The following is a 25,466-nucleotide window of genomic DNA, read 5'->3' as shown; positions in this document are numbered from 1 at the left end:
TGGATGGGAAAAGAATGTGAGAGATAAACCGAACAGATGGGTGAATATCCACACACAGAGATACAGAGATAGATGCCTAAAATCTAAGCATAAAAGCATTAGACTAAAAAACGAAAAGAAAAGAAACAAATGACACGTCTTAACTTTGTCACTGAAGCTTACCCAAAGGAGAGAAAGATAGCTCTGCTTTTTTGCAGCACTGTTCATTATTATACTGAAATGGCATGTTTTGTAGAGCAGCAGCTAAAGATTATTGTTTTATTGACTAACGTCATCCCACCGTAAGCCCTGGAGCCGGGACTTTAGAGAAAAGCAGTGGACAGCTCAGTATAATTTAGCTAACTGAGCCATTTACTTAGAGCAGCCAATAACACTTTTCTGCTGGAGGGACTGTAATGACATTAATAAAGGATGGCAGAGAAAGAAAATTAAACACTCAATGGAATTGTTTATTTTCGAGTACAGCCACGATTGACGGTCAAAAAGCATCTTCATTTTTTTCTCTTTAAGTCTTGTGACCCACTTTTCTTGATTTGTTTGTCCTTCCCCCCTTTGTTTTTGGGCTGAGGTGAATTGTAAATTCTGTGTGTGCGCGCATGTGTGTGTACCTTTATTCTCCCGAGAACCCGAGCTGCAATCCTTCCTCGGGTTGAAGAAAGGATGAGGATTAGGTGGGGCGCGAAGTGATGAGAGTTGTAGTTTTGAGTTAGGGAGGAAAGGTCTGTGTGTATAGCATTTTATTTGATTTTAGACCCGTTTGGTCCAAAAGATGCTTTATGCTTAAAATAAACAGCACACAGACCTCATATATAATATTTAAATGTGGCAGGGCATAATCATCTTAATGACAGCACTTTATCAGATATATGTTGGAAAGAAACATTCATAAATGTGTTCAGAATTATTAAAATAGGGAGCTGAAAAGCTGCTGAACTACAACAAAAAATGCAGCATGCATATTAACTAAATGGAAAATAAATGGAACAGCTTCTTTTCACAATATTATAACATTCAGGTTGTGTTTGAACTGTTTAAATTTACACATCACTCAAACAGAGAGGAAGGTTATTAATAGTACTAATTACTAATAAAGTCATGTTTTGGCAGTCTGATGAATATCCAATATTATAGTCTTTTTAATTCTGTTTTGGCCTCCATCCTCCAAAGGAAAACGTCTGGCTCTGTCATCTAAATGCTCGATTCTGCACCAAATAGAGTCTTCCTTTTGGTGCAGAATAGGTAGCACACAGGAAATCAAAAGAGAAATTAATAAATAAAGGAGGGTTAATGAGGCTGTAAGAGCCTTGAACTTGTCATCACAAAAGCAGGATAAACATGGAACATACTAAAACTCTGGGCAGGCTGGCAAACCTCTGTAATCTATACAAGTGCCACCTTTCACATTACACTCTAAATGAGCCATTGTGCAAATGGAACTATTGATTATTGCAGCTCTGAGTAAACATTGGTCCAAATCTATGTCTGTGAAATCTGCAAACTATTTTTTTATGTCTAAAGACAACACCGTTCGCACCAAAGGGGACAGCATTTAATGAGCAAATGTGTGCATTTTTTTCATTTTTATTTTTTATTTCAATGTCATAAAACTGAACCTCATTTGCGTGCCATTTTTGTGGGTAATTTAAAGGATTATGGGAAATTCTTCAGGTGCCAGCGCTAAGAAAGAGCACCCTCTTTGATCTGCTTCATCAGCCTGTGAATACGATAAAGCAACCAAAAATGATTCATTTATTCAGGAACTGTATGCTGTGGCTTTGTGTGGTTCTTAATGAGTAATCTTTCAGGTTCTGTAGGAATCTTTAATAAGTGCCATTTAATGAATGAAACACATTGTGTGGCAAGTCATTAACTTTGAAAGCAACAGTGATTGCTTTTGAAGGATTAGGGCACTTTTCTTTGCATTTAAATGTGTCGCGTTAATTTTTTTCTGGAATTATCATCTTTGTAGTCAGGAGATAAAGCTGAGATTAGAAAAATGCTGTTAATGAAAAGATTTCTCCATACGCTTTTTAAGAATTTGTGCTTGTGTATCACAACTGGGTTTAATGCTGTTGTGGTGATTAAAGTATACACCGCACAGCAGCACTAATCGCATGAGCCAGTCATTGGATGTCAGTGTTGACACATCTCTGATTTTTCTGATACAGATCAATCATGACAGGGGGACAGACAGATAATGCCTCCCCTGGCAGCAATAATGTCCCCTGGTATGTGTTTGCTTTTCTGACAGCATCTTTACATTATCCTCATCATGCTTCAGACCCCTAAACTATTTGGAGTGACGGCACATTTGAGGGCACAAAGGAGTCACAAATCATTGCCGGTGTGTAAACAAGGGACCAGTCATTATGGACAATTACTCCATGTCAAAGCATTCTCATAGTAAAGACTAGATGATTGATGTGAACTGTCTTTTCCAGTCTGAATTCAGCATCTATTTTAGCACGACTGGAGTCTTTTTACCAACTAACTTCAAAGCTGAAATCATTTTGAGGTTGACGTCATAGTTTGTAAGGTGGTGTATAAGTGCTTTTTATGCTTACATGTTAAAAACACAAGCAATGGATACGAGACAATTAAAGCTTTGCATCAGAGAAAGGTTCTGAGTAAATGAATCAAAATGAACATGAATGAGGAAAAAAAGCATCAGAGATAAGCCAATTTTTGATCTGTTACTTGAAGAGTAGGTGAAGGAGTACATAACATACTGTTACTGTTGGATGCTAAACTTTAAGCAACTGGATAAACAATCGATATACTTTACAAAAAAGCTAAATCAGTAAATGACTGTTATAGATATTTAAATTGATGAATAAATGTCCAGTACTGTGCTAAAGTTTTTTTTTTATGTGATCAACATTTTATTGATTTAAAACGGGGTTGGGGGGGTGCAGACATATACAGCACAACTGTAAACTGCAGTAGCAACGCAAACATTGGTCACAAGGCATAGGGGCAGCAAAGAAAAAACACAAAAACACAAAGTCAAAACCAGTTATTGCCTCTTCCAGGAGATAACTTTGGATGAGAAGATTTTCCAAGCTTCAACAGTCGTGGGTCGAGCTTTATTTAATTTTGCTGTGGTATGTTCAAAATTAATAACACGGATAAGACATCGTATCCAGAATGATTCCATACAAATGTCAGGACTGAACCATTGCTTTGTAATAGTCTTCTTTGCGGATGTGAATCCAGCGAACAACATTTTGCATTGTATTTGTTTTAAGGAGATTTCAGAGGTAACATTAAGGAGACAAAGACCAGGATTGGGAATATAAAAAAATTCCAGCACCTCAGATAACACAGAGTTCACAAAGACCCAAAAATTGGATACAACAGGACAGTCCCAAAACATGCCTGGTGACAAATCATTGCAGATGTGACAGTGATACGTAGCCTGTAGTTTCATCTGGAACCTCCTATAGGGTGTAATGTATGTTCTGTGTATGGTTTTGAAATGAATTAATTGATGCGCCAGGTTCTTAGTACTGTGCTAAAGTTTTGAGCTACCCAGCATTTCATTATATTTAGCTTTCAAAGAGCCAGACGTTACGTCCGCGTAGTCATCCAGGTCATGGTAGACTAAGGATCTCGGAAAGAAAATGACTAGACTTTCTTGAAGATGCTTCACCTCTTATCCGGGACGCTTCTTCAGTTCTAAAACCAAATGATGAAGAGTACCAGATATTTAAACCCAGGTGGGGGCTGTTTGATAAGAGGATTGTTAACCTACTATTAACCATGTCCCTCGTTGCATGAGTCAAAGTGTGGAAAAAGGCGTGGATCATTACAACCAAAGGTTTCGGGTGAAACCACCGAGATCTTGTCTCACCTTGTCATGTGACCTATTGAGGTCACCTCACTCAAGATATGACTGAAGGTCGAGACACCTGAGGCACTTCTCAAAACTGCATTGTAGGTGGCTGACAGTGTCGTAAGCTGAAAAGCCAGACTTTCTTGTAATTTCAAAGCAGTCTTGAACAACAGTTCTACAGGTTTTCTGAAGGTCTTTCAAAATTAATTTTTGGAAATTGGCTGCTTTTTCACTCATTTTCAATCCAGTATGCTAAAAAACACAAGGTTTTTGTTTGTTAAACCACTTAACACAAACCTATGAATCATTCGAGCACAAAAAAGTCATCTAGCTCAAGGGATAAATCAGTGTTGTGTCTAAACATAACAGTAACTTAGCAAAGAGCCAATTTTAAATTGTATCTTTAGGCACTTTGTTACTAGCAGCCTGTCACAAAACACATAAATTGTTCTTATTTATTTAGTTGAATCTATGAAAAATGGCAAAGATAACACAGTTTGACAGGAATAAAATAGGATTTTCCCCATCAAGGTAATTCATAAACAGCTATTAGCTGAAAACTTGGCATATCTCAGCATGCTGTGCCCTTGTTTGAGGAAAATAGACAAGGACAAAGGAAAGAGTGGCACGCCTAAAAAAACCATTTACAGCACATAGACTGTATCTTAAATTTATGTCTCTATGAATTAGGAAAAACACAACAAAGACCTGACACATACATACTGTCCTTCTCTGAAACCTCATCAGAAATGGTCTGAGGGGAAGGGTGGCCTTTAAGAAGCCATCCTTAAGAAAGTGAAACAAGAAGAAAAGGCTGAGGTATGCCAAATCACACAAGAACTGGACTGAAAATCTGTGTCAACAGGTCATTTGGAGTGATGAATCCAAATTTGAAATTTCTAGTTAAATCATTAGCAATATGTATGGATGAAGTCAAGAAAGAGGTACAACAATGAGTGTCTACAGCCATCTGTAAAAGGAGGGTGGAGCGTCTGTTATGGTCTGGGGCTACATTTCAGCCAGTTGGGTCAGAGATCCGATCAAAATTGATGGAATGATGAACATGGAAAAGTACCGTCAAATTTTGATCCACCATGCAATACCATCTGGATTGGCAACAGCTTCATATTTCAGCATGACATCGATCCCAACCCAAAGACATTGCCAATGCAGTAAAATCAGTCATGGATTGGCCTCCCCGGACCTCAACATTATTGAAGCCGTGTGGGATCATCTTGACCAAGAACAGAACAAAAGGGCAACATCCAAAGACAATCCAAACTCTGTTTTTTGCCTCATATGTTGTATTCCATTTATGTTTGCATGTTTCAATAAAGCACTCCACCTTTATCCCATTTCCCTCACAAAGTATAAACAACTATAACTATAACTATTCTAACTATAAGTACTATATTGTCTAAATATTTGAAACCCTTCAGCTTAAACTGAGTTGGGGTTTTGGGGTTTTTTTTGCTCAAACTTGACAGGCAGTTCTGGTGAAAATGAGACAAAGGGTTATATATACAAACTTGGAAACGTCCTCTCTGGTTCTTTCATCAGGTGTCATCAGAACAGCTCTGCCAAACATGGACCGGGAGACGAGGGATCAATATGTTCTCGTCATCCAGGCCAAAGACATGGTTGGCCAAATGGGTGGCCTCTCCGGCACCACCTCTGTAACGGTCACGCTCACAGATGTCAATGACAACCCGCCTCGGTTCGCTCACAGTAAGACTCTTTTCCTGATTGTCCTTACTGGGTTGATTAAGCTTGTAGCCTAAATGCCATATTCAACAGCTACTCAGCAATCAGAATATAACCGGCTCCTTTCTTTCTTTTTTTCCCCTCCTGGCTGAATGAAGCGTTAAAGATCTATCACTATTACTGAAAAACTTCTTGAACTTAGAGAACCAAATGAGGGCATACTTTGTAATGTATGCAATGAATGCAGCGGTGCAAAAGGCTGGGTTGTTGTTTCACCCTTGGAAAAAAAAAATCATTTGAATTTATTACAGCTGCTGTAACAACAAGCCGTAACGAGATTTCTTTTCTTTTTCCACAATGTGTGGTAAAATAAAGTTGGATAGAAAATACTCAGACCTCTTACAAGCAAAACACACTCATTAAACTTCATCTCACCAGTTTCCAAGGTTATTTTTAAAATCTTTCTTACCCTAGTGTCTCTTCATATTTCCAACTTGTATTTTCAGCAAACATTTGGACTTTTAATGCCAAATTAAAAACCAACCTTCCTGCAAGGTGTGCACCTCTCTGCCTTATTCTTCATCAGAGCTGGTGTTTGCTTCAGTGTTGGATACCAGGATCAATCAGACTGCCTTTTTTTCTCTTTTTTTGTTGTCAGCCTATTTCACGGGCTGCTAATGGGTTCCAGGCCGAGCTTTAGGATTCAAAGGCATGCAGCGCTTCTCATGATAATCCGAAGCGCCAGCAATCGGTTTACTGCTGATAGCCCAACCGCTGTCTGGCTGGTGCTCTCACCACTGGACTGCCATGAAGCCGAGTCAATTTGCTGGTCCCTGGGGGGAAAGAAAGGTTCAAGTTTGCACAACAAGTCGTCAGTGTCGTTTTAACCCAGTGCTGTCACGCAGAGAAGAAAGAGACTTTGGAGTTCTCGATTTTGCTCCAGCAGTCGAGCTCACGGGGTCATGGGTCAGAATCGATACGCCATTATGGAGCATCGGAGCCGATAGAGTCCAAGAGCAATAGCTAGTCCAAGGGGAAAGACACCAAGGTTAGCTGCGTGAGAGGACAGGCTTTGGGAGAGGAAAGGGCAGGAGGTAGGTGAAGGGGCAGTACAGAGGGAGGAAAGCAATTTTTTGGTCTTTTAAAGAGCTGCTGCTCCACGGCAAATTAAAAAGCCATTATAAAGATTACATGGCAGCAAACAATGTCAGGGAGATTAGCATTTAGACGGAGGCTGAGGGAGACACTGTGAGGAACACAGAAAGGTCTGGTAATGAGCTCTGCCATGGTGATTGGGGAGATTATGATTATGAATATGATTCCCTTCTTTATTCTCATAAGAGTACTTTAAATCTAGAGGGTCACACAAAAGCTCAGGGAATACAATGGAGAGTTTTGGAGTAATAGAATCTTTGAGTGGACATTTCATTTCATAAAAAAATGTACCACAGAAATCTTAGCGTGACTCCAGTTTTCTTTCTTTTTTTTATTACTTTCTCTTTTTTGCATTTGGAAGGATAACCTGTTACATTCAGACAGCCTTTTGAAAGTTTTGTGTTTTGCAGATGATATTGTTACAGAACCCGAATTTAAAGGATGGGGAAATATAAAATTAGCCTTTGACGTTTTTAATTGCATATTTTAATTTTCCATTGCTTTTCCCCACAGTCTATTCAGAGCGCCACCATGAAGTTGAAACAAAACGCTTTATTTCATGTGTGCGACTGCTGCTGCCTGTCTGTTTTATGTAACATGAATTCATCGAGGAGACACACAGTCAAATCAAAGCTGAAGGGCTACAGCACGAGCCGTAGCTGCTCGAAAGCGAGTTGGCGGTGAAATAAGCACATCCATTACCGGCATCCACTCCTGTCCTTCTCTTTCCAGAGAACTATCAGTACACGGTACTCGAGTCCCTGCTGGTGCAATCTGTTGTGGCCAGAATAAAAGCGGCGGATGCTGATATAGGCTCCAACGCAGAGATGGACTACAGGATCATGGACGGCGATGGGCCCGGCATGTTCAACATAACGACAGATGAGGACACACAAGATGGGGTCATAATGCTGCTGAAGGTACAGCTTGAACAACAGCCTGGTTTTATTACTTAAGAGCTTATTCAGGAACCCAACTCAGTCAGATTGTGAATAGAACTGCTGAACTTGTTTGTACCAAGACTTTGTAACCACAAAGGGTCCTGAACCTTCACTCTTGAAAATCAGTGAGACAGGCTAACATTTTAAGGCTTTGTACCCAAGCTGGTGAGACACTGAAAGCTGCCTGGAATCCAGATTGGAGTGGTGTGGGTATACAAGCAGTGTGCAAACTGATCTTTTTTTCTCTCTCTTTTTCCATGCAACTATTTAACATTTAATTAATAAACATTTAGATGAAGTGGGAGAGAAACTTTATTTTATATTGTTAACACATAAGCCACCTGCTGCTTTAAGTATTTACTAAAACTTTACTGATCTCCAGCAAAAAATAGTCCCAAACAGCTGAAATATTTCACTTCTAAAAGCTGCACCGTCCAGCTGTTCAAGTTTTGTGTGCTTTTTTACGTTTAGGATCCTCGGTAGGAATTCGGGGCTAAGTGGCTGTAGGACTGTTAAGTGTTATGAGACAAGCTTAGGCTGAGTTGGCATCAGTCAACACAGCAGTTGCCAGCTAGAAGAAAAAAAAAAGAATAAAGCCAGATGTTTCCTTTAATTAATTAAATGCACCCGTGTCACAGATGAATCACTCGTTTCTGAAAACAGTGATATGAAATTCTACTACCACACACATGGTGATGCAATATTTTTATATAAGAATAATGACAGTGCCACTGAATCTCAGTGCACTGTGGTCTCTTTGTGCCAGACAGCAAACACTTGTTTTATGAAGGATATTAGGATAAGTTCCTCTCCCCGGTTTTCCTTTCTCCGCTTTGCCCTTCCTACTGTGTTTTAAATGTCAGCAGAACCTTTGGATTAAGTGCTAATCACTAATGACAAATCAGCGCTGACTATTTCCACCTCTTGTGATGAAATAAACATCACGGGGTCACCGAAAAGTTCACTTCTCCAGTCGTCTCAAACTCAAGAAAAGACCCAAACTCAGCAAAATAACAGCGGCGCTACTGGCACCAACTACATAAATAAAGAAAATTGTCAAGTTAAATGTAAAAAGTAATTTATTCATTTCTAATGGAAAAAGAAAATGTTGTGCGTTCCCACCTTAGTTTTGCATGCTCCGTAGCACATGGCTGATACATCACATTTCAGGGTTTCAAAGGGCTTGAAAATGGTCTCCGCGGGCCACATTGATGTGACACTTCATTGCTGGCGCTCTTTTGTGGGAGAGGTAGGGCCATTGTTGGCCACAAGCAATTCTTGTCAGATGGGCCAATTTAATCCTTTGTTTGTTTTGCACCAAACTCAGACAATTACAACATAGGAGAGATTCACAGACAATGAAAGTGTCAAATCAATGTTCTCTTGCAGTATATTATACGTTGCTATGGGGAGTTCAATAAGCCAGACAAAATGACAAAAATGTTTCAAAAGCGTTCATTTCAGCGTGCTTTTCACCATGTTGTGAGACTTGCTTGAAATCAATATCACTGCTTTCACAGCACAAAGTAACTATAATCCATCACCAAATCACTTTGTTTAAGTCTAACTGTGTGTTAAATTGTAATGGGTCTTTAGAGTCCACGTCCTTAATTGTGATCAATATCTCAGCATCGTCTGAATGATTTACAGATTTACATACATAGTAACTGTTCCTCTAACTGTGAATGGGTGAAAATGCAGAGCTGCAATCCTGGTGTAGTTTTTATTTCTCAAATCTAAAAAGAGCTAAACATTTCCGACACCTCTCATATTTTGATAAGGGAAGCGAACGTTTCTCTCAATGTTTTCTGTATTCTCCCTGTCTGCCTCTCCTCCAGCCTTTAGACTTTGAAACAAAGAGCAGCTTTTCTCTGAGAATCGAAGCCACAAACAGGAATATCGACTCCAACTTCTTGAGCTTGGGACCGTTTAGCGACACGACATCAGTCAAGGTGACGGTGGAGGATGTGAACGAGCCGCCCGTCTTTTCCACACCGTTGAGCAAGATGGTCGTTTCAGAGGACGCCAAAGTGGGCACCTCGATCGGGAGAGTCTCTGCCCATGACCCAGATAACTCCAACAGTCCAATCAGGTGCTAATGATTTATTCACCCGATTCAGACGTTAAAATCCCAATTTGTTTAAAAATGTGTTTAGTCCACATTATCGACAAACTCAGAATCCGGAGACCCTCCGACCTCCCCATGTGGCGGTCACAAAGACAGTGCCAGATGGTGGTAGGGACGAGGAGTGCAGCATTTGCAAAAGTGAAATGCCATCTTGAACAAGAGAAGGGCATTCCTGCTGGAGGGTCAAGGCTCAACACTTGTGCCGTGGCATTTATGGCTCAAAACAAGCACTCACATTGTCAGTCTGTGTGGTGTCACTCACAAGATCCCCCCACCAACCCCTACCTCCCCCCCCTTCCTGTTTTGCATTAATTGAATGAATATTGTATGGGATTCAAGCTTTGTCTGTTCGGATTGTTAGCAATCTTAATCAGAAAATCTAATTACTGCACCATTGTAGCTGTAAATTGCTTCTTTTTACTCCTGTGACTGCTATCAGCATCTGCAATATATTTCACTACAACTGTTGAAATTAAAATTATTGTGGAACTAATGCAGCCACAAGAGTCAAATTACATTGCAATAATACCCTTTGGATGTACGCTAATTGAAGATGCAATTTTCTCTAGAAATATGAGTTGCATTGTATTGAAAAGGTTTGATCAGCGCTGAGTGCTGAGGGACAAGTAGGCAGTCTTCAAGCTTATCAATATTTAATGTGCTTTTGTTTTGCTCGTGATATAAAGTTCCAAATTGCTTCCACGTTTCTGAATCTAATCCAATCTATGGACTGGTACTCATTAGTTGTAATATTTAGAGACAGCTTGGACAACATCATATGTCTTCTATAAAGTGTGAAGATAATGTATGTATTTATATATGAAACCGAATGCAGCTCTTACTGCTGATGGGAAAAAAACATGATCATAATCTTTCCTTACAAGTAGAAGAAACTCTAAAATGTCAAATCAATACCACTATCCAAAAGCAATTTCTAAAAGTGTGTATGTGCGCTGTGTGTACTGTTGTGTGCCCAGGTACTCCATTGACAGGAACACAGACTTGGAGCGCTTCTTTAATGTGGATGCTCTAAGTGGGGTCATCAGCACAGCCAAACCTCTGGACCGAGAAGCAAACTCGGTCCACAACCTCACCATCTTTGCCATCGAGAGCCGTAAGTTTCCTTGTGGGAAAAACTTTCAAAACTACTATGTAGTCCACTATTGCTTTATTCATCCTATAAATAGTACTTTATCAGCTCTAATATCAACATTGTGAACCACATGCTGGCGCTGGATTCTGTTTAATTAGGGATGTCTTCTATTGTGTGTCCAAAAGTAAAAACCCACGAGTGACTGAGCTAGATAGCTTGTCTGCTGGTTAATCAACCAAGAAACAACTACTTTAGTTTACAGGGTTAAAAAAAAAACCTTCGCTCACAGATAGCAGGTCCTTTGTGGACTGTGAAGAGAGAAGCCCGTTGTGCATACTATCAGAGTTTAAGCCCTAAAACCGAGTCTGTCCTGCTCCTTACTGGAGGGGAGACAACATTACCTCAGAGAGCATCACTTTTTATATACACAGTTTCTCTTGTGAACAAGTAAGTTATCCAAGTCCTCAAAAGGGTTATATCAGCAGGATGCATTTTTCCTAAGATATACTGCAATACTGTTGCTGGCTTGCAATATACATGAAGCTTTAGATCCTTTCTGGCCTGTTATCCACTCTGTAAGCTGTCTGTGCTTTGGACAATGCAGTGTGGTGTTGTTGGGGTTGTTGCGGAGCTGTCGGGGAATGTTAATTCACATACGGGAGGGTCATTCTGACCTCCATGTCTCCCTGAGCCATGGGGACGAGATGCTGACTAAGGGCGGGTGATCTCGCCCACGGGTGAACAATGTTAATGTGATGTGAAGAAGTGCCATGTGCCTTTTTTGTTCGTCTGTCAATGGCTCCAAGGACATAAACACCTTTTTTTGTTCCTTCTTCTTTTTCCCACGTTGCATTCCTATCATTCCGCACAATGGACAGCAATCATCAGCGCGCTATCCACTGAGCACGCCAAACAGCTGCGTCACATCGGTATAAGTTAAAAAGACAACCAGCCTGTCAGCCCAGCAGTTCTTTTGCTTTCACATCTTCAGATCGAACACTGTGTGAAAAAGGTCTTCTTTTCTTTTCCTTTTCTCAAAGCCTTTTTATCCATCTTTGCTTCAAAGATGTGTTTTTATTTACATCTAACAGCACACAGATGCGCCACTTGGTTGAATCCCGAGTGTGAGTGCTTGCCTGATATAGCAACAAAAAGAAAGGAGCATATAATAATAGCCATATGAAATGTCACAACAGTCCCTCATGCATGAGGCACTGACTTCTGACACATAGTGACACTTGGGCGCTGTTTTCAGCTGAAAACATCTTCGAGTTCATGGACTGGCAACAAAATCTACTGTCGTGCCTTATGACAGTATTTATAGTAAATGGGTTCTTTGTAACTGAAGAGGGTGCAGGGACTCTGTGGTTGAGGGATGTTGTGCACTCGAGCTGCAGTCACTCACATTTCATCCACTCTGGCCAGACCACGCCAATGACAACAAGTCTGTGGCCCGAGGCTCCGCACGTCCTTTTTATCACCATCAAATCAGCCGGCCCGAATGTCACGGCGTCATCTCTGGCCAGCACCGTGGCACCACCAGGCTAAATCATCATCTTGCACTCAGACACAGCCATTTAGCCATCAGTGTGTATCAGGCGGACAGAGGCGTGAAGCCCTCCGTGCGAGATGGCTCATTCGCACACGCAAACAACAAGCCAGCACCGAGTCTAATCACTGCGGCTGATCCGCAGCAGAGAGGGCAAGAACGCCAGCTGTTTGAAGCACTCTGCATATTTCATTACAGCAGCACTTTTTTCCCCCTCCCTCCACCTCCTTTGTGATTAATTATAACACATGAGAAAGATCAATATTCCATAATTTGGCCCAGTGCAAAGTTAAGGCAGAATCAAAGTGCTTTAAAGAAAGTTTGACAGACTCTCTTCTCTCTTTCCCTTTCAGATGACCCAACCCAAATCGGAAAAGGCATCACTTTGATCACAGTGCAGGACATAAATGATAACGCTCCGGTTTTTGCCATCGACTATGAAACACTGCTTTGTGAAAATGCCATACCAGGACAGGTAAGACCCAGAAACATCTCCGCAGTCGGTCTTGCTTCCCTTCCTTTTTTTCTCTCTCCATACTTGCTTGAAGTTTGACTCACAAAGAAAACCCACTGACTCTCAAAGCCATTAAAACCCTTTCTCTTTTGTTCCTCAAAACAAGTCCACTGTGTGCATGCACTATCCACTTCACAGCTCGAGGTCACTCCAGGGAGACAGCATCATTAGTATGAGACACATCCTTAAGATTTAATAGCAGGTATTGTAGTTCTTATCGTTCATTAGAGATGTTACTCGCATTCAATACTGTCAAAGGCAGCTAAATTAATGACAGTGCACTATGCCTGTGGTCTTAACAACCTAATGCAATGGCTCATGCTGGGATGGAGTAGTGTTCGGCGTCGGTCTGATTTTCCATTCTGAAGTCCTGCGTAATTAGATGGTCGCCATGCAGGGCAGTGATGTAGAAAATGCAACACAATATGGTGGGAAGGTAACTAGAGAGATTTTAGGAAGAGAAGGAGGGGAAGAAGCTGATTTTTTTCACTGCTTTTAGCATTTGGCCTCATTGTTGCTAAATGACTTGTGTGTCAGTGGCGGCGATTCATCTGCTCTTGGCATGTGGAAAATACAATCAGAGGCGAAGGGTAAAAGAGGCGTGTAGACTTGAATAAGTACAATTGATCAGAATGATGCATTATATTGGGAATGGCCATTAGGCCCTTTTAAATATGTTATTTGCATTCATATTTGGGAGTTGTTTGTCACCAGGCTCACAGGAGGGTGAGCAGAAATAGCAAATGATTTCATTTGCAAAAAGTGAAAGACTACATTTTCTCTGTGTGTATTTGTTTTATATGCACGGAGCGGCTCATTTTCCATCGAGGTTCCAGAGACTAACCCTCGTCTGACCGACATATTTAACATACATGGATTACCGACTGAAGTCTCTGGGGAACTGCTATTATATTTGCTCTTAGCAAATATAATAGCAAAACACTAATAATGGCAAAACTTGTTTATTCTCAGAGCGTTATTAGTTATGTAATTAAGGGCATCTAAAGATAAAAAATGGAATTAATCTTATTACTGCAGAGTTACAACTAATTTGCAGTTTTGTAAAATGAAAAACGTGTCTTTAACACATGCACTTGCAGATGTTATCTGAAGTACAATCCACATTATTACTAAATACTTATTTATCATCCTTTTATTCTCAGTAGTTTTAAGTAAACATCACTTTTGTTGGCTTTATATGAGAAAAGCAATCGGAATAAATATAAAATAATAGAAATAAAAAAACAATAAAGGCAGCCCAAAGTTGTCATTAATGAAAGGGTGACGTCTCTTTGGAGGCATCTCAAAGGCGTCCCGATCAGATGCCTTCGCCACCTCTGCTGGCTCCTTTCGATGTAGAAGAGTAGCGGCTCCACTCTCCATCTCTAAGGGAGAGCCCAGACAGCATTCAGAGGAAATTCATTTCCGCCACTTGTATCAGTGATCTCATTCCTTCCGTCACCACAGCTCGTGACCATAGGTGAGGTGGCAACGTAGATCGATCTGTAAATTGACAGCTTTAAACTGACACTCACCTCTCTCTTCAGCATCCACACCAATCTGTCAATCTCCCACTCTACTCTTCCCTCACAAGACCGCAACATACTTGAACTCCTCCACTTGGAGAAGCAACTCTATCCCTGACACAGAGTGGGCACTCTTCTGGCTGAGAACCACGGCCTCAGATTTGAAGGTGCTGCTTCTCATCCCAGCTGCTTCACATTCAGGTGCAAACCACCCCAGTGAAAGCTGGAGGCCAAGAGAACCGCATCATCTGTAAAGGTCAAAGACCAGATCCAGAGTCCGCTGAATCTGATGTCACAACAATGATAACATCATTAGGCAGACCTAAAAAATGGGAGCGATGGAAGAAAACTCCTGTGAGATATGACATAATACACCTCCAGGGTTTGTCCAGATCCCAGGATGAGTGTTAAAGTGAATTTTCAAATTTCTCATTATGCTGCCATGTTGGGCTTTTTTAGGTATTTTTTGAGCTTGTATCTTTTTTTAATCACAACTAACTAAGTGGAGTTCAGTATACACAATTCAGCCAACCTTGAGGTATTTTAAGATATTACTCAATTTAATGTAATTCATCACACTGTAGCTGTAAGGCTTAGCATTTGCAGGAATAAACACTGCCTCTATATTAGTTGACATCATTATTGAAAAATGCATTCTACCAGAGCTTAATGTCTATTTTTGGTTAATGATCCCGCCACTTATCCTCAGACGATTGTTGTTCCTCTGCGATATTAAAGTTAGCGCAACATAAAGCAACCATCTCTCACTCGTCGATATTTCAACTTTTAAATTCAGGAGATAATTTGTAAACTTCTTCCCACTAGCACCTTATAAATTATGGCACAGAGACTGAAACAAAGTCATTCTCCAACAATCATACCAGCCTGCAGGACACAGCAACAGCCATTGCCCATGACAGCATCATCAGCAGGAAAAGGTACTGCAAATCTGTAATTACTCAGCTGAAGCAGACAGATTGCTTACTCAATGCCAGCGATAGCTGAGCTGCGTGGTTCCCCCCTAGGTGTAGCTAGAAGCTTCTTTGCTGTAAAGTGAGGAGCTGGTGGTGACTGAGGCCTCGGTCCTTGTCCATCCAGCGAGTTGAAGCGATGCATTCAAATTATGACTGCACAGTCATAAAATGGTGCAGTTAAAATGAGCTACTTTAGCTTGGAGCTGGTTTTAACCTTATAATAGTTAAGACACTTACAACACAAAGTAGTGAGTATGTATGGTTGTGTGTGGATATGTGTTTGGATTTTACTCAACTGAAGTGAAATACTGTCAGCCCAGCGCTAAGTACCTGAAGTATGCACGTGATTTCATATTTTTACACAAATAGCTACATTCAAGGATTTAATTAGCTCCTCAATTTACAAGTTAGGAACTGTGACTCATCACATCACTTCAAAAGAAGGAAGACAAAGGAACACAAAACAAATAGGCGTAAAATGTCTAGAATAAATTTCACAATTAAACTCACCTAACATATCTTTTATCTACTTATCTAAACACTTTTGAGAAAACGTTTTGTGAACCGTGTGGATTTATACTTGCTAATTGTAAAATGCGCTCTGATCATCATAAATCACAATTGACCAAAAAGACAAGAAAAAAAAGCTAACTAAACTAACTACACACAATTCCCAGGCGAGCCCAGACAGTCATTCCCAGTCTAGGCTTGAAAAGGTAAGCAAACCGCCTTTGCTAACAAAACAACACTTGGAGCCAGGTGTTGTGATGAGATTGGAAGTGTGGGCTGATGGGTTGATAATTAAAGGCATCCGAAGTCTGCACTCACAAAGTGTGTTCTTCTCATGAAAGATTGGTTGTTGTGAGCCATGCCTCAATCGCAAATCACGAAAGCTGGAAAAGACTCCAGAGCATCTTTAAAGATCTAAATGTCCATCAGTTCGCAATAAGACAAGCCATTTCCGAAGAGAGGGGCTCCGAAAGACTGATGGTACACTCTGTAGGAATAAATCTCCACTAGAAAAAAAAAGGTAATGAATAAGAAGGGTGTTGATGGAAAGACACAATGAAAACACTGTTTTTCTGGGGAAAGTAAAAACGTGCTGCTCTTCATTTCCTATTAGTTTAGTCGGAAGACAATCAGATCACAAGGAAATCCTCGTTATTCACAGTGTATATAAGGTTTCCACATTAAAAAGGACCATCTAGCTGTTGTTTCACATTGAATTTCTTACATTCCAACAGTTAAATATGTGATTTATAGTCACATGTAGAAGTTTTTTTTTTTTTTAATGTAGCATTGCAGCCATCATAGCTACAATTTCTTTGATTTCTTTTTAAATACACATAAAATAAAGAGGCAAAATAAATTGATGTGACCTCTGTGCAATGTGTTGTCTGTCTCTGTAAATTAATGTTCCGGAGGAGGTTACATTTATAGCAACAGCCCGTTTATTCAGTGAATTCTCTGGTTTGCTCTCGGTTTTATCACTTAGGAAATGTTGCCAAGTGGAGTTCCACTGTGTCACGCTCTGAATTGGAGATTGTTAGTCACACCTTTATTTCATCACGTCTGGATTATTGTAATTCATTGTTCGCTTGTCTTAACAAAGCTTCCTTTGAACATCAGCAGGTTGTTCAAAACACCGCTGCGAGCCTTCTGGCTGAGTTTTCCAAGTACTCGCATGTCACATCGTTGCTAATTTAGTTGCACTGGCTCCCCATTAACTTCCGAGTCCATCGGTGAACCTTTACATCCATGCAGCCCCCATCCCCCGCAGGACCCTGAGTTTGTTTACTGACAATAACAAATATGTGTGCCTAAAATGTTGAGTTTAAGTAATTTGAATACATGTAAATCTGTAAAAAATAAAATAAAATTATTGCAATTAAATCTGATCATATTAAATATGTTTGATTTGTATATATTTAGTTTAGATGAAGCATATTTTTCTTAATGATTAATTATTTGAATAAATCTTTGATTTTACATATTTTATACAGCTGTCAGTGTTAACCTTATTTAAATGGCGTTAACGCGACAAATCTTCGAGTTAACGAGTTACCGCGGATCACCTTGTGTGTGGAGCTGCACAGCATCAACACGTTAGCGCCTTTAGCTCGTTAACGTGTTGACGCCATCCAGCCATCCGGGGCGATCCGCGGTTACTCGTTAACGGAGATTTTCCGCGTTAATGCAGTTATGGCTTTACCATAACTTACCATAACTTATTAACGCTGACAGCACTAATATTTTGAGCATGATTTTGAGTTCTAAGGTTTTTTAATGTACAAAACTGAGAACAGTGGCCCCCTGACATGGGACCACTAAAATGTCGTCACATGAGAGTTAGCTACATTTAGTCAAGAGGCGCTTTGCTGGTAGTAATCTGCATTAAAAAGAACAAGTTAACAAAAAAGAAAACCACAATATTTCAGCCAGCAAACATATATTACAATTTACTAACTATACATGTTACAGACATATTACCTCTACAGTGAATCCAGTAAATACAGGCTGTAACTTTCCTATTTAGAGATCTGTTACCGAACCTTTTTAAACTGTGTGACATTTACATGTAGTTTACGTGTTAACATTTTAGATTAGCGTTTTCTCCCATAATTTCTTATATATCATTTGGAAATACTTGAGAGTCACATATTGACATGTCACATCCCGCGCAGTATTTTGTCTGTAAAAATAAACCTGTGCTTTCAGTAATGTAACTGCCATAGCAATTGCCATGATTGTCTTTGTCACATCTTGAGGAATCACAAATCTTTGCATGCTGCGCTCACCTCACGTCTTTCACATGGGATAAATTTAGATGAGAAACGTGCTTCTTGTACTTTCTTTAACCTTGTCGTAGGAGTGAATGACTACTACAGACAGGAAGTGCTTGTTTTCTTACTTTTTTTTAATTATCTGCTAATTCCAATTTTATTCAGTCCCATTGAAGCCATCTCTTGGGCAAGACTGAAGTGTACCAATGGGAATGCACCTTCAGAGTGAATAATGAGGGCACAAAAAAATGGAAATTTCATGATGAAATTTACACCCAAAAATACAGAGCAAAGGGAAGGAGAGACGCTGACATTTGAATGTGAAAACACAGTTTGAATTACAACGAGGTGTCTGCTGTCTGTTACTAGACGGACTAGGTGGACTCATAACCTGTCAGATATGCGCTCCACCACCTCCCTGATTCCTTATTAATCAAAATGCCCCTGTTGTGTACTATATGTCTGGCTGTAGCAGTGAACCACTGGCAGTACTAACTGTGTCTGCTTTTCCTGTAAAGCATTGTTAAAAATCTCACGCCGCCCACTGACTGTCACGCCCATTGGCTTATTCACAGCTGTGACAAAGATGAAATAATAATAGTTGCCAGTTGGGGCCAGGGTTGACTCTGTGGCTCTGTAGCACAGATTAAGAGGGAGTGCAGGGATGGAATAAGCTGCCATTTTTCAGGCCTAATTAAGGACGTCTCGTGGCACTGGTTCTCTCCAGAGATGCCACTTGTTACGGATCAACGGTGCGTCTGTCTTCTGCCATAATATTAATTGATATTATGATGATGTGGAAGGGGCAGGGCAGCAGGGACGGAGGAGTGGGGGGTCACGTTGTACAATCACTTCAGTGTAACCATTACATACATGAGTGGACTTGGCATTCAGCTGCCCCCAATCTGCTCCCTGCCCCTCCCTGCAGTCCTGTAGCGTCCCTGAGGGATTTGGGAATGTTGGGTAGTCATGAACTGAGGTTTTCAAACTGCAAGGTAAAAGAGTTGAAAAGAAAGCAGTGAGATACAAACACTGCTGAAGTAGCTGGTGCATGCTGACGTTTGAAAACGTGTTTTTATGAGGCTGCGAGGCTAAATTAAGATACAAAACCCTAAGTGGCTACTTCTGCCAAATTTCCATCAAACTTTGTGCTCCTTCTGAGCTTTCAGTCAAATGTCAACACAAGTTAATACACTGATTTTTAAATTTGCTGTGATGTTCACCTTTCTTATCACATATGTCACATTTAGCTTAGAATTTACTGACCCCCCCCCCCCCCCCCAAAAAAAAAAACAAAAAAAACAAAAAACAAAAAAAACAAAACAAAAAACCTTAGACCTCCAGGAGGTTCCTGCAGAGTAATCCAATAGTTATACCTGTCTTTCCATCCACAGGAAACCTGCTAACAGCAACAGATGAACTGCCTTGACTGCATATAAAATGAATGTAGCAACCATAGCATCTGGTTTGTAAAGCCTTGCAATTTTAGCATTCTGAATGACACTTTGGAGCTAGGTGTAATGATATTTGGAAGAAAGACAGGCATGCTAAGTGTTCAGCTAACACTAGCAAGTGTTTATCAAGATGCATCTACAGACTGTAAGGTTGCATCACCTGGGTGCAAATAGCAGCTAATGTAACATACAAAAAAAAGCAATACAATTGTATTTACCAAAACTAGAGCATAGCCCCACTAAACCTATTCTGTTTATCATATAATGTCATGAAAATCAGTGTCTTACATTATTTACTATAAGACAGCTAGCTGTTACAGCTAACCGTGATCACCTGTCAGATAAAGAGGTCACTCCCAGGTCTGTGGAGTTTGCATGTCTTCTCCGTGCTGGCATGGCTTTACTCAGGGTACACCAGCTTCCTTCCACAATCCAAAGATGTACATGTTTGGTAACTTGATGATTCTAAATTGGCCCTATGTGTGAATGTTAACATGAGTAATCAGGGTTTAGAGAGCTAGACTCCAGGCTCCCTGCAACACTGAACTGGAGTTAAGAGTTAAGACGGTGGATGGAAGATGGATGCAAGTTTTGGTAATGTGAAGATACATTTTTTATTGAGGAGGCTGTAAACATATTTATCTGTGCTTTAAATGTGGGTATTTCAACTGCAGCAACTGTGTGGTTTACCTTGCTGCTGGAGTCTTCTTCAAAGCCGTTTAATGAAGTGCACTTTTGGTAGTTCCCAGTTGGCTTGATTTTCCAGCCCCAAGGTTTCCTCTCAGACTACTTCTTGTTTTTTTACAACAAACTAGCGTGCTGTAGTTCCAGAGTGTGTGTGTGAATATCTCCTAACTTAAACAATGAATAGTCAGTGAAGATAATTAATGTTGTCTAATAAGACATGTATTTACATACAAATTTATATCCTGGTTTGAAGTCTGGCCATATATCTGTATGTGCCATTTTTAAGTTTTTTTTTTTTTTTTTTTAACCATTTCCTAATTACTATACTGCCTCACATCAATAAAAAAGTGTCTTCGCACCTCTAGTCATCGCTCAAATTATCAGTTTATTATGGGTGTTGCATAGGTGAGAGATGAAAACAGATATGCCAAGGTGCTAGGGGCAGAGAAAATATTAGTGTGTGGCAGCAGACTGTCTGTTCTATAAAAAGACAGAACAAGGAGCAAGTTTAATCTCAGATCTCACCAGGAGATGACTTTAGCCTCAGCAGTTTCGACTTGTCAGGATCATGCCAACAAACACGCTTATGACAAGTCGAGTCTCAGCGAACAATTCAGATTGTCGATGCGGAATGAGAGCGGCGGGATAAAAAAATAAAATAAAGGGATTGAAGGATGACATTTGTTGAATGATATTGATTGGCAATATGTGTGGGGGTGGGGCATCCGTACGTATGTCTGTGTGTGTGTGTGTCTGACAGCAGGGTGAGATGTGTGAGCTGGTGCTGTTAGTGAACAAAGTTATGGGTGTCACATGTGGGTGATGTTTAGGGCGTCTATGTCATAGGAAGCCGTGGCAGAGTGCCGCAGAGCGAGGGGTGTGAAAGCGGCAGGCCCACCACTTCCTTCGTCAACACAACCCATGGTGACAGCTGTCATATTGCCATGGCAACGAGTGCCACCTATTTGATGCGATACTTATTTATACTCTTGGTTCAACTTTGAAGTGGCTGTCTTGATCTTATTGTATGACTAATCTGCCAACAGGGCTTTAGGTGGCTTAAATGAAAGTCTCTTAGCTGTACAGCCAGTCGTATCCTACTCACAATCTGATAATTACACTATAAAGACAGTATAACACTAGACTAGACCCTGAAGAGTTTAAAATGCAGTGCAGTGTTTACTTCGCTGGTGTCAAAGTGTGATTTGCTCATTATTGCTTGGATTCTTCGTCTTTTTTTTTAAACTATATAGTCAGTCATTCTAGTTATGCTACTTTACCAAACATTACTTTTTTCATTATAGAAGCCACATTTCATGTTCCTGTCTCCAGTCAAAGTCTGAGTCAGCAATGCAGCAGCTCAAGGGAGCACAGATGCTTTGTGTCATAGTTGAAGTAAATTATGGCCATTGTAGTTCGCTAACGTACTTCCAGTGTTTGGAAGAATTAAATCTTGATTGTTTGAACTGCACGCCGGCGAAAACAGATGCGTTTTAGGTGGCGGGGTGTCATTTGTAGAATTATGGCGAGTGCTGAGTGAACAGGCAGGATTTGGCCTGTGAAGGTGCAGCTCAATCAACCAGGTGGTGCGATGTCTGGGGATGGGTGGATTCAAATAACTAGACACCAAAGAGTAGAATCTTCAATGAAAATATCCAGAACCCAGAATTTGGCTTTGGATTAAAGACTGAACACTGAAACTCATTTTGAAGCCTGTGCATAATTTTTTTTGTACCAGTGTACTGTTGTGGATAATATATGTAAAGAAAAGTATAATTCCCTTTGATCAAAGAAAAAAAAAAACCCCAAGAATAACTCTAAATAAAACATTTCAAATTTCTTATTTTCTTTTCATATTCAGATCTAAGATCACATTTCATTTGATATTTAAAAAGTACTTACATTTATTTTTCACTCACTTAAAAATACCATTTATCTTTGCATTATTGTTCCACAAAGTCAACAATTTTTGTTTTCTAATTTTCGAATTAAATCAAGGAATGTGAGCACAAAGAAGTCACTGAGACTGACAAACTGTGTAGCACTTTTCAAAACTGTCACGCAGACACCTTTGTATCAAAGGTTTGGCTGCGCAATAATGTCTTTAAGTTGATGTTTACTTATCAGTTGTCACTGCATGCATCTTAGTGAAGTGAGGTATAGGTTTAAAATGCTATTCTTAGACTTTTAATTAGAAGTGTTGTTCGCTGTCAGCTGTCACCTTTCCTGTTGACACTGCTGCTGCCTTCTGACATTAGAGTTACTTTCTCAACCGATGAAAACAAAGTAACACACCTTCACAATAAAAAGATCTGTCACTTTCCTTTTAGTTTGAATATGCCAAAAGTTTTTGTTGTTGTAAAGATAAATCTCTAAATTAAGATGAAAACAATATGTATTTTGGAGTGAAAAAGATTTTTCCTTAAAGAGTTTTCCTAAAATGCCCCAGCAGTTTTGTATATCACTTCTTTAAAACTGGGAAGATTGCCAAAGGTCGATTAGATTAAAAAAAGGTCAAAAGCAGCGGCTGAGATATCTGGCTTTTTATTTCCCCGTGTTGGTTAAGGTCCAAGAAACATTAAATCATACATTTCCTGTAATACTACATGATAGTGTCATTAGATGTTCCCTGCTTTCCAAATTTGACTTCTTTAAAATTCTACACCACAGGCTTTGCCTTAATTCTTCACCACTTGGAACAACTTTATTTCTGTGTCTTTGTTAAGGTTTTCAGTACATTTAATACTGATTTAGTATTAAATGCAGAAACACATCAGTAAGCACTGTTTATGTATTTTCATGCAAATAAAAATTACAGTAGAATCCGGAAAATGCTTTGGTATTTCTAATAGCCTTTTTCCACTGCTGCATTTTTATTAAAGTGCAATAGATTTTGTAACTAAGTTATGATACAGATAAAGCATGAAGGGATTTCAACAATCACTCAAGCGTTCAAAAAGATAGTAAGGCAACAGTAGACTAAACTCATATACAGTCAAGTGAAAAAGAAAGTCTTCACAGGACTCTATGCAGCCCTTAAGTACACCATTCCTTGAGAATTAAGAGGGTAAGTAGCAGTCAGGTGCTGCTAATCAAATGCATTTGATTAACTGATTATCAGAGAGTGTGAGCACCTCTATGAAAGAGGAAGTTTTGTCAGTTTGCTAGTCTGGAGCATTCAAGTGTGTGTGTTAACACAATGCTAAGGAAGAAAGGCATCAGCAACTATTTAATTTTTAAACAATTTGAAGTCCACCACTCAACAATGTGGAAAACATTCAAGATAGTTGGCAATTTTCCCCAAAGTGGACACCCCTACACAGTCGACCCAAGGTCAGGCTGTGCAGTGAGCAGAGGAACTGCAAACACCTCGAGAGATTTCAGAATCTACAGGCAAGTTAATTATAAAAATAAGACTAAATAAAACACTTCTTGGAAGTGTTTCCAGGCTAAAACCTCTACTCTCCAAAAAGAACTCCAAACAGACGAAAGTGTAGCTGTTTGGCTATAATCTACAACTAAACATAGCATATTGACATAAAGACATCTAAATGTTCTCCAGCACAAGCTTCACATACTCATTCTCTCAAAAGGAAATCACGGTGGTGGAGGGTTGATGATTTGGGCTTGTTTTACAGGACACAGGACCTGAGCACCTTGCAGTCATTCAGTCAACTGTGAACTACTTGTATAACAAATTATTTTAGAATCAAATATGAAGCCAGCTTGGCTGAAATTGGCTCATATCGCAGCAAAAATTTCTGGCACAGCTTTACCTACTTCCAAGGTGCATGGAGAGGATGAAAAACTCACAACGCAGGAACTCTAACAACTCTTAGAATGAAAGAGGAACAACTTTATTAACTGACCAACCCGTTTCAGCTTCTGGCCTTCATCAGGGTCATAGTAACACAAAGTACAATTTGTGTGTAAATAAAAGACAAGAAACAGAAAAAAATTCTAATTAACCAATCACATCTCCATAGATAAACCAGCTGACATATAACAGGTTGCTATTGGTTAATAGGTTAATAGGTTAAGTGACGCCCAAGTAAAACTGGACTAGACCGTTAATGATAAAGACAGGGGGGAGGAACCATAATCCCCACCTGTCTTAAAATAATACATGCGAGAAATATATAAGAAGAAAAAATATTAGAAGTATACAGAAAAATAATAAAATGATTACAAAAGAAAACATTTAATTAAAAAAGAAGTCAGTGCAGCAGTTTGATTAAAAAAGAAGAAGACACCATAAATTGGATCACACAAAATTCCAGATTTCAACCTGACTGAAATGGTGTCGTGGGTCCTGAAGAGAGCTGTGCATGAAAAAAGGTCCACAAACCTCAATGAACTGTAGGCCAAAATTCCTCTATAACAAAGTGAAAGACTTACAGAAAATGATTCATTTAAGTTACTGCTGATAAAGATCTAAGTGTTAGATGTGCTTAGTTTTTCACAGCACTGAATAGACTCCTATGAAAACTTTTCTTTTTCATATGGCTCTAAATGTCATTCTTCAATCTGACTTCCTTCTGTTTTTGTTTTTTGTTTGGTTTTTTTGTTCATTTTATGGATAATTTGGTTAAAATTTAGTGAGTTTGAGTAACATCCCACTTTTACAATACAAATGTGCATACATTCCTCTGTGTACTGCACATTCTCTTACTTTCCTTTGAAGGCAACAAACAGAGACACCTTTGTCCTTTAATATCCGGTGTGGTCTGACACGCAGCCATGTGTAAACTCAAAAAACCCTTTAATTTGGTGATTCATAGGCCTCCTCAGCCGTTCCTTGCGACAGGCACCAGTCGGCTGCAGCTGTTAATGTCTTTGAGCGAGAATTTATGTCCGCAGCCATGCCTCTCTCCTCCTGTCTCCTACTCAACCCATTTGAGGATTCCCCACCAAAGGTTCAGTGCATCCTTGCACCAGAGCCACATTAATGAAAGGCATTATACATTACAAAGTGTTTGATTTAAGAATGATTTAGAGTCCTTTCCCTCAGCCGTGAGGAATGGAAAGCTTCCTAGAGATAAGCTCAGAATCCATCCGCAATATTCAAAGGACATCAAAGGGTTCAAAATGTGTATAGGATTCATCGGCGGTGTAGGAACCAC

At 39.8% G+C, this 25,466-nt stretch overlaps 1 protein-coding gene across 1 annotated transcript in view; it reads left to right on the top strand.

The window, feature by feature from the left end:
• LOC146380511 (cadherin-7-like) overlaps nucleotides 1-25,466 on the top strand; it is a 115,060-nt gene that overhangs the window by 66,882 nt on the left and 22,712 nt on the right. The window contains exons 5-9 of the mRNA XM_084939656.1: nucleotides 5,396-5,563; nucleotides 7,427-7,614; nucleotides 9,474-9,727; nucleotides 10,741-10,877; nucleotides 12,759-12,880. Coding sequence (XP_084795782.1) covers nucleotides 5,396-5,563; nucleotides 7,427-7,614; nucleotides 9,474-9,727; nucleotides 10,741-10,877; nucleotides 12,759-12,880 — 869 coding nt within the window. The remainder of the gene's footprint in view (nucleotides 1-5,395; nucleotides 5,564-7,426; nucleotides 7,615-9,473; nucleotides 9,728-10,740; nucleotides 10,878-12,758; nucleotides 12,881-25,466) is intronic.

Source organism: Perissodus microlepis, chromosome 9 (assembly GCF_051167445.1).
Source record: "Perissodus microlepis isolate ML-2025 ecotype Zambia chromosome 9, ASM5116744v1, whole genome shotgun sequence".
Lineage (NCBI taxonomy): Eukaryota > Metazoa > Chordata > Actinopteri > Cichliformes > Cichlidae > Perissodus > Perissodus microlepis.
This window is presented reverse-complemented; position numbering and strand designations above follow the sequence as displayed.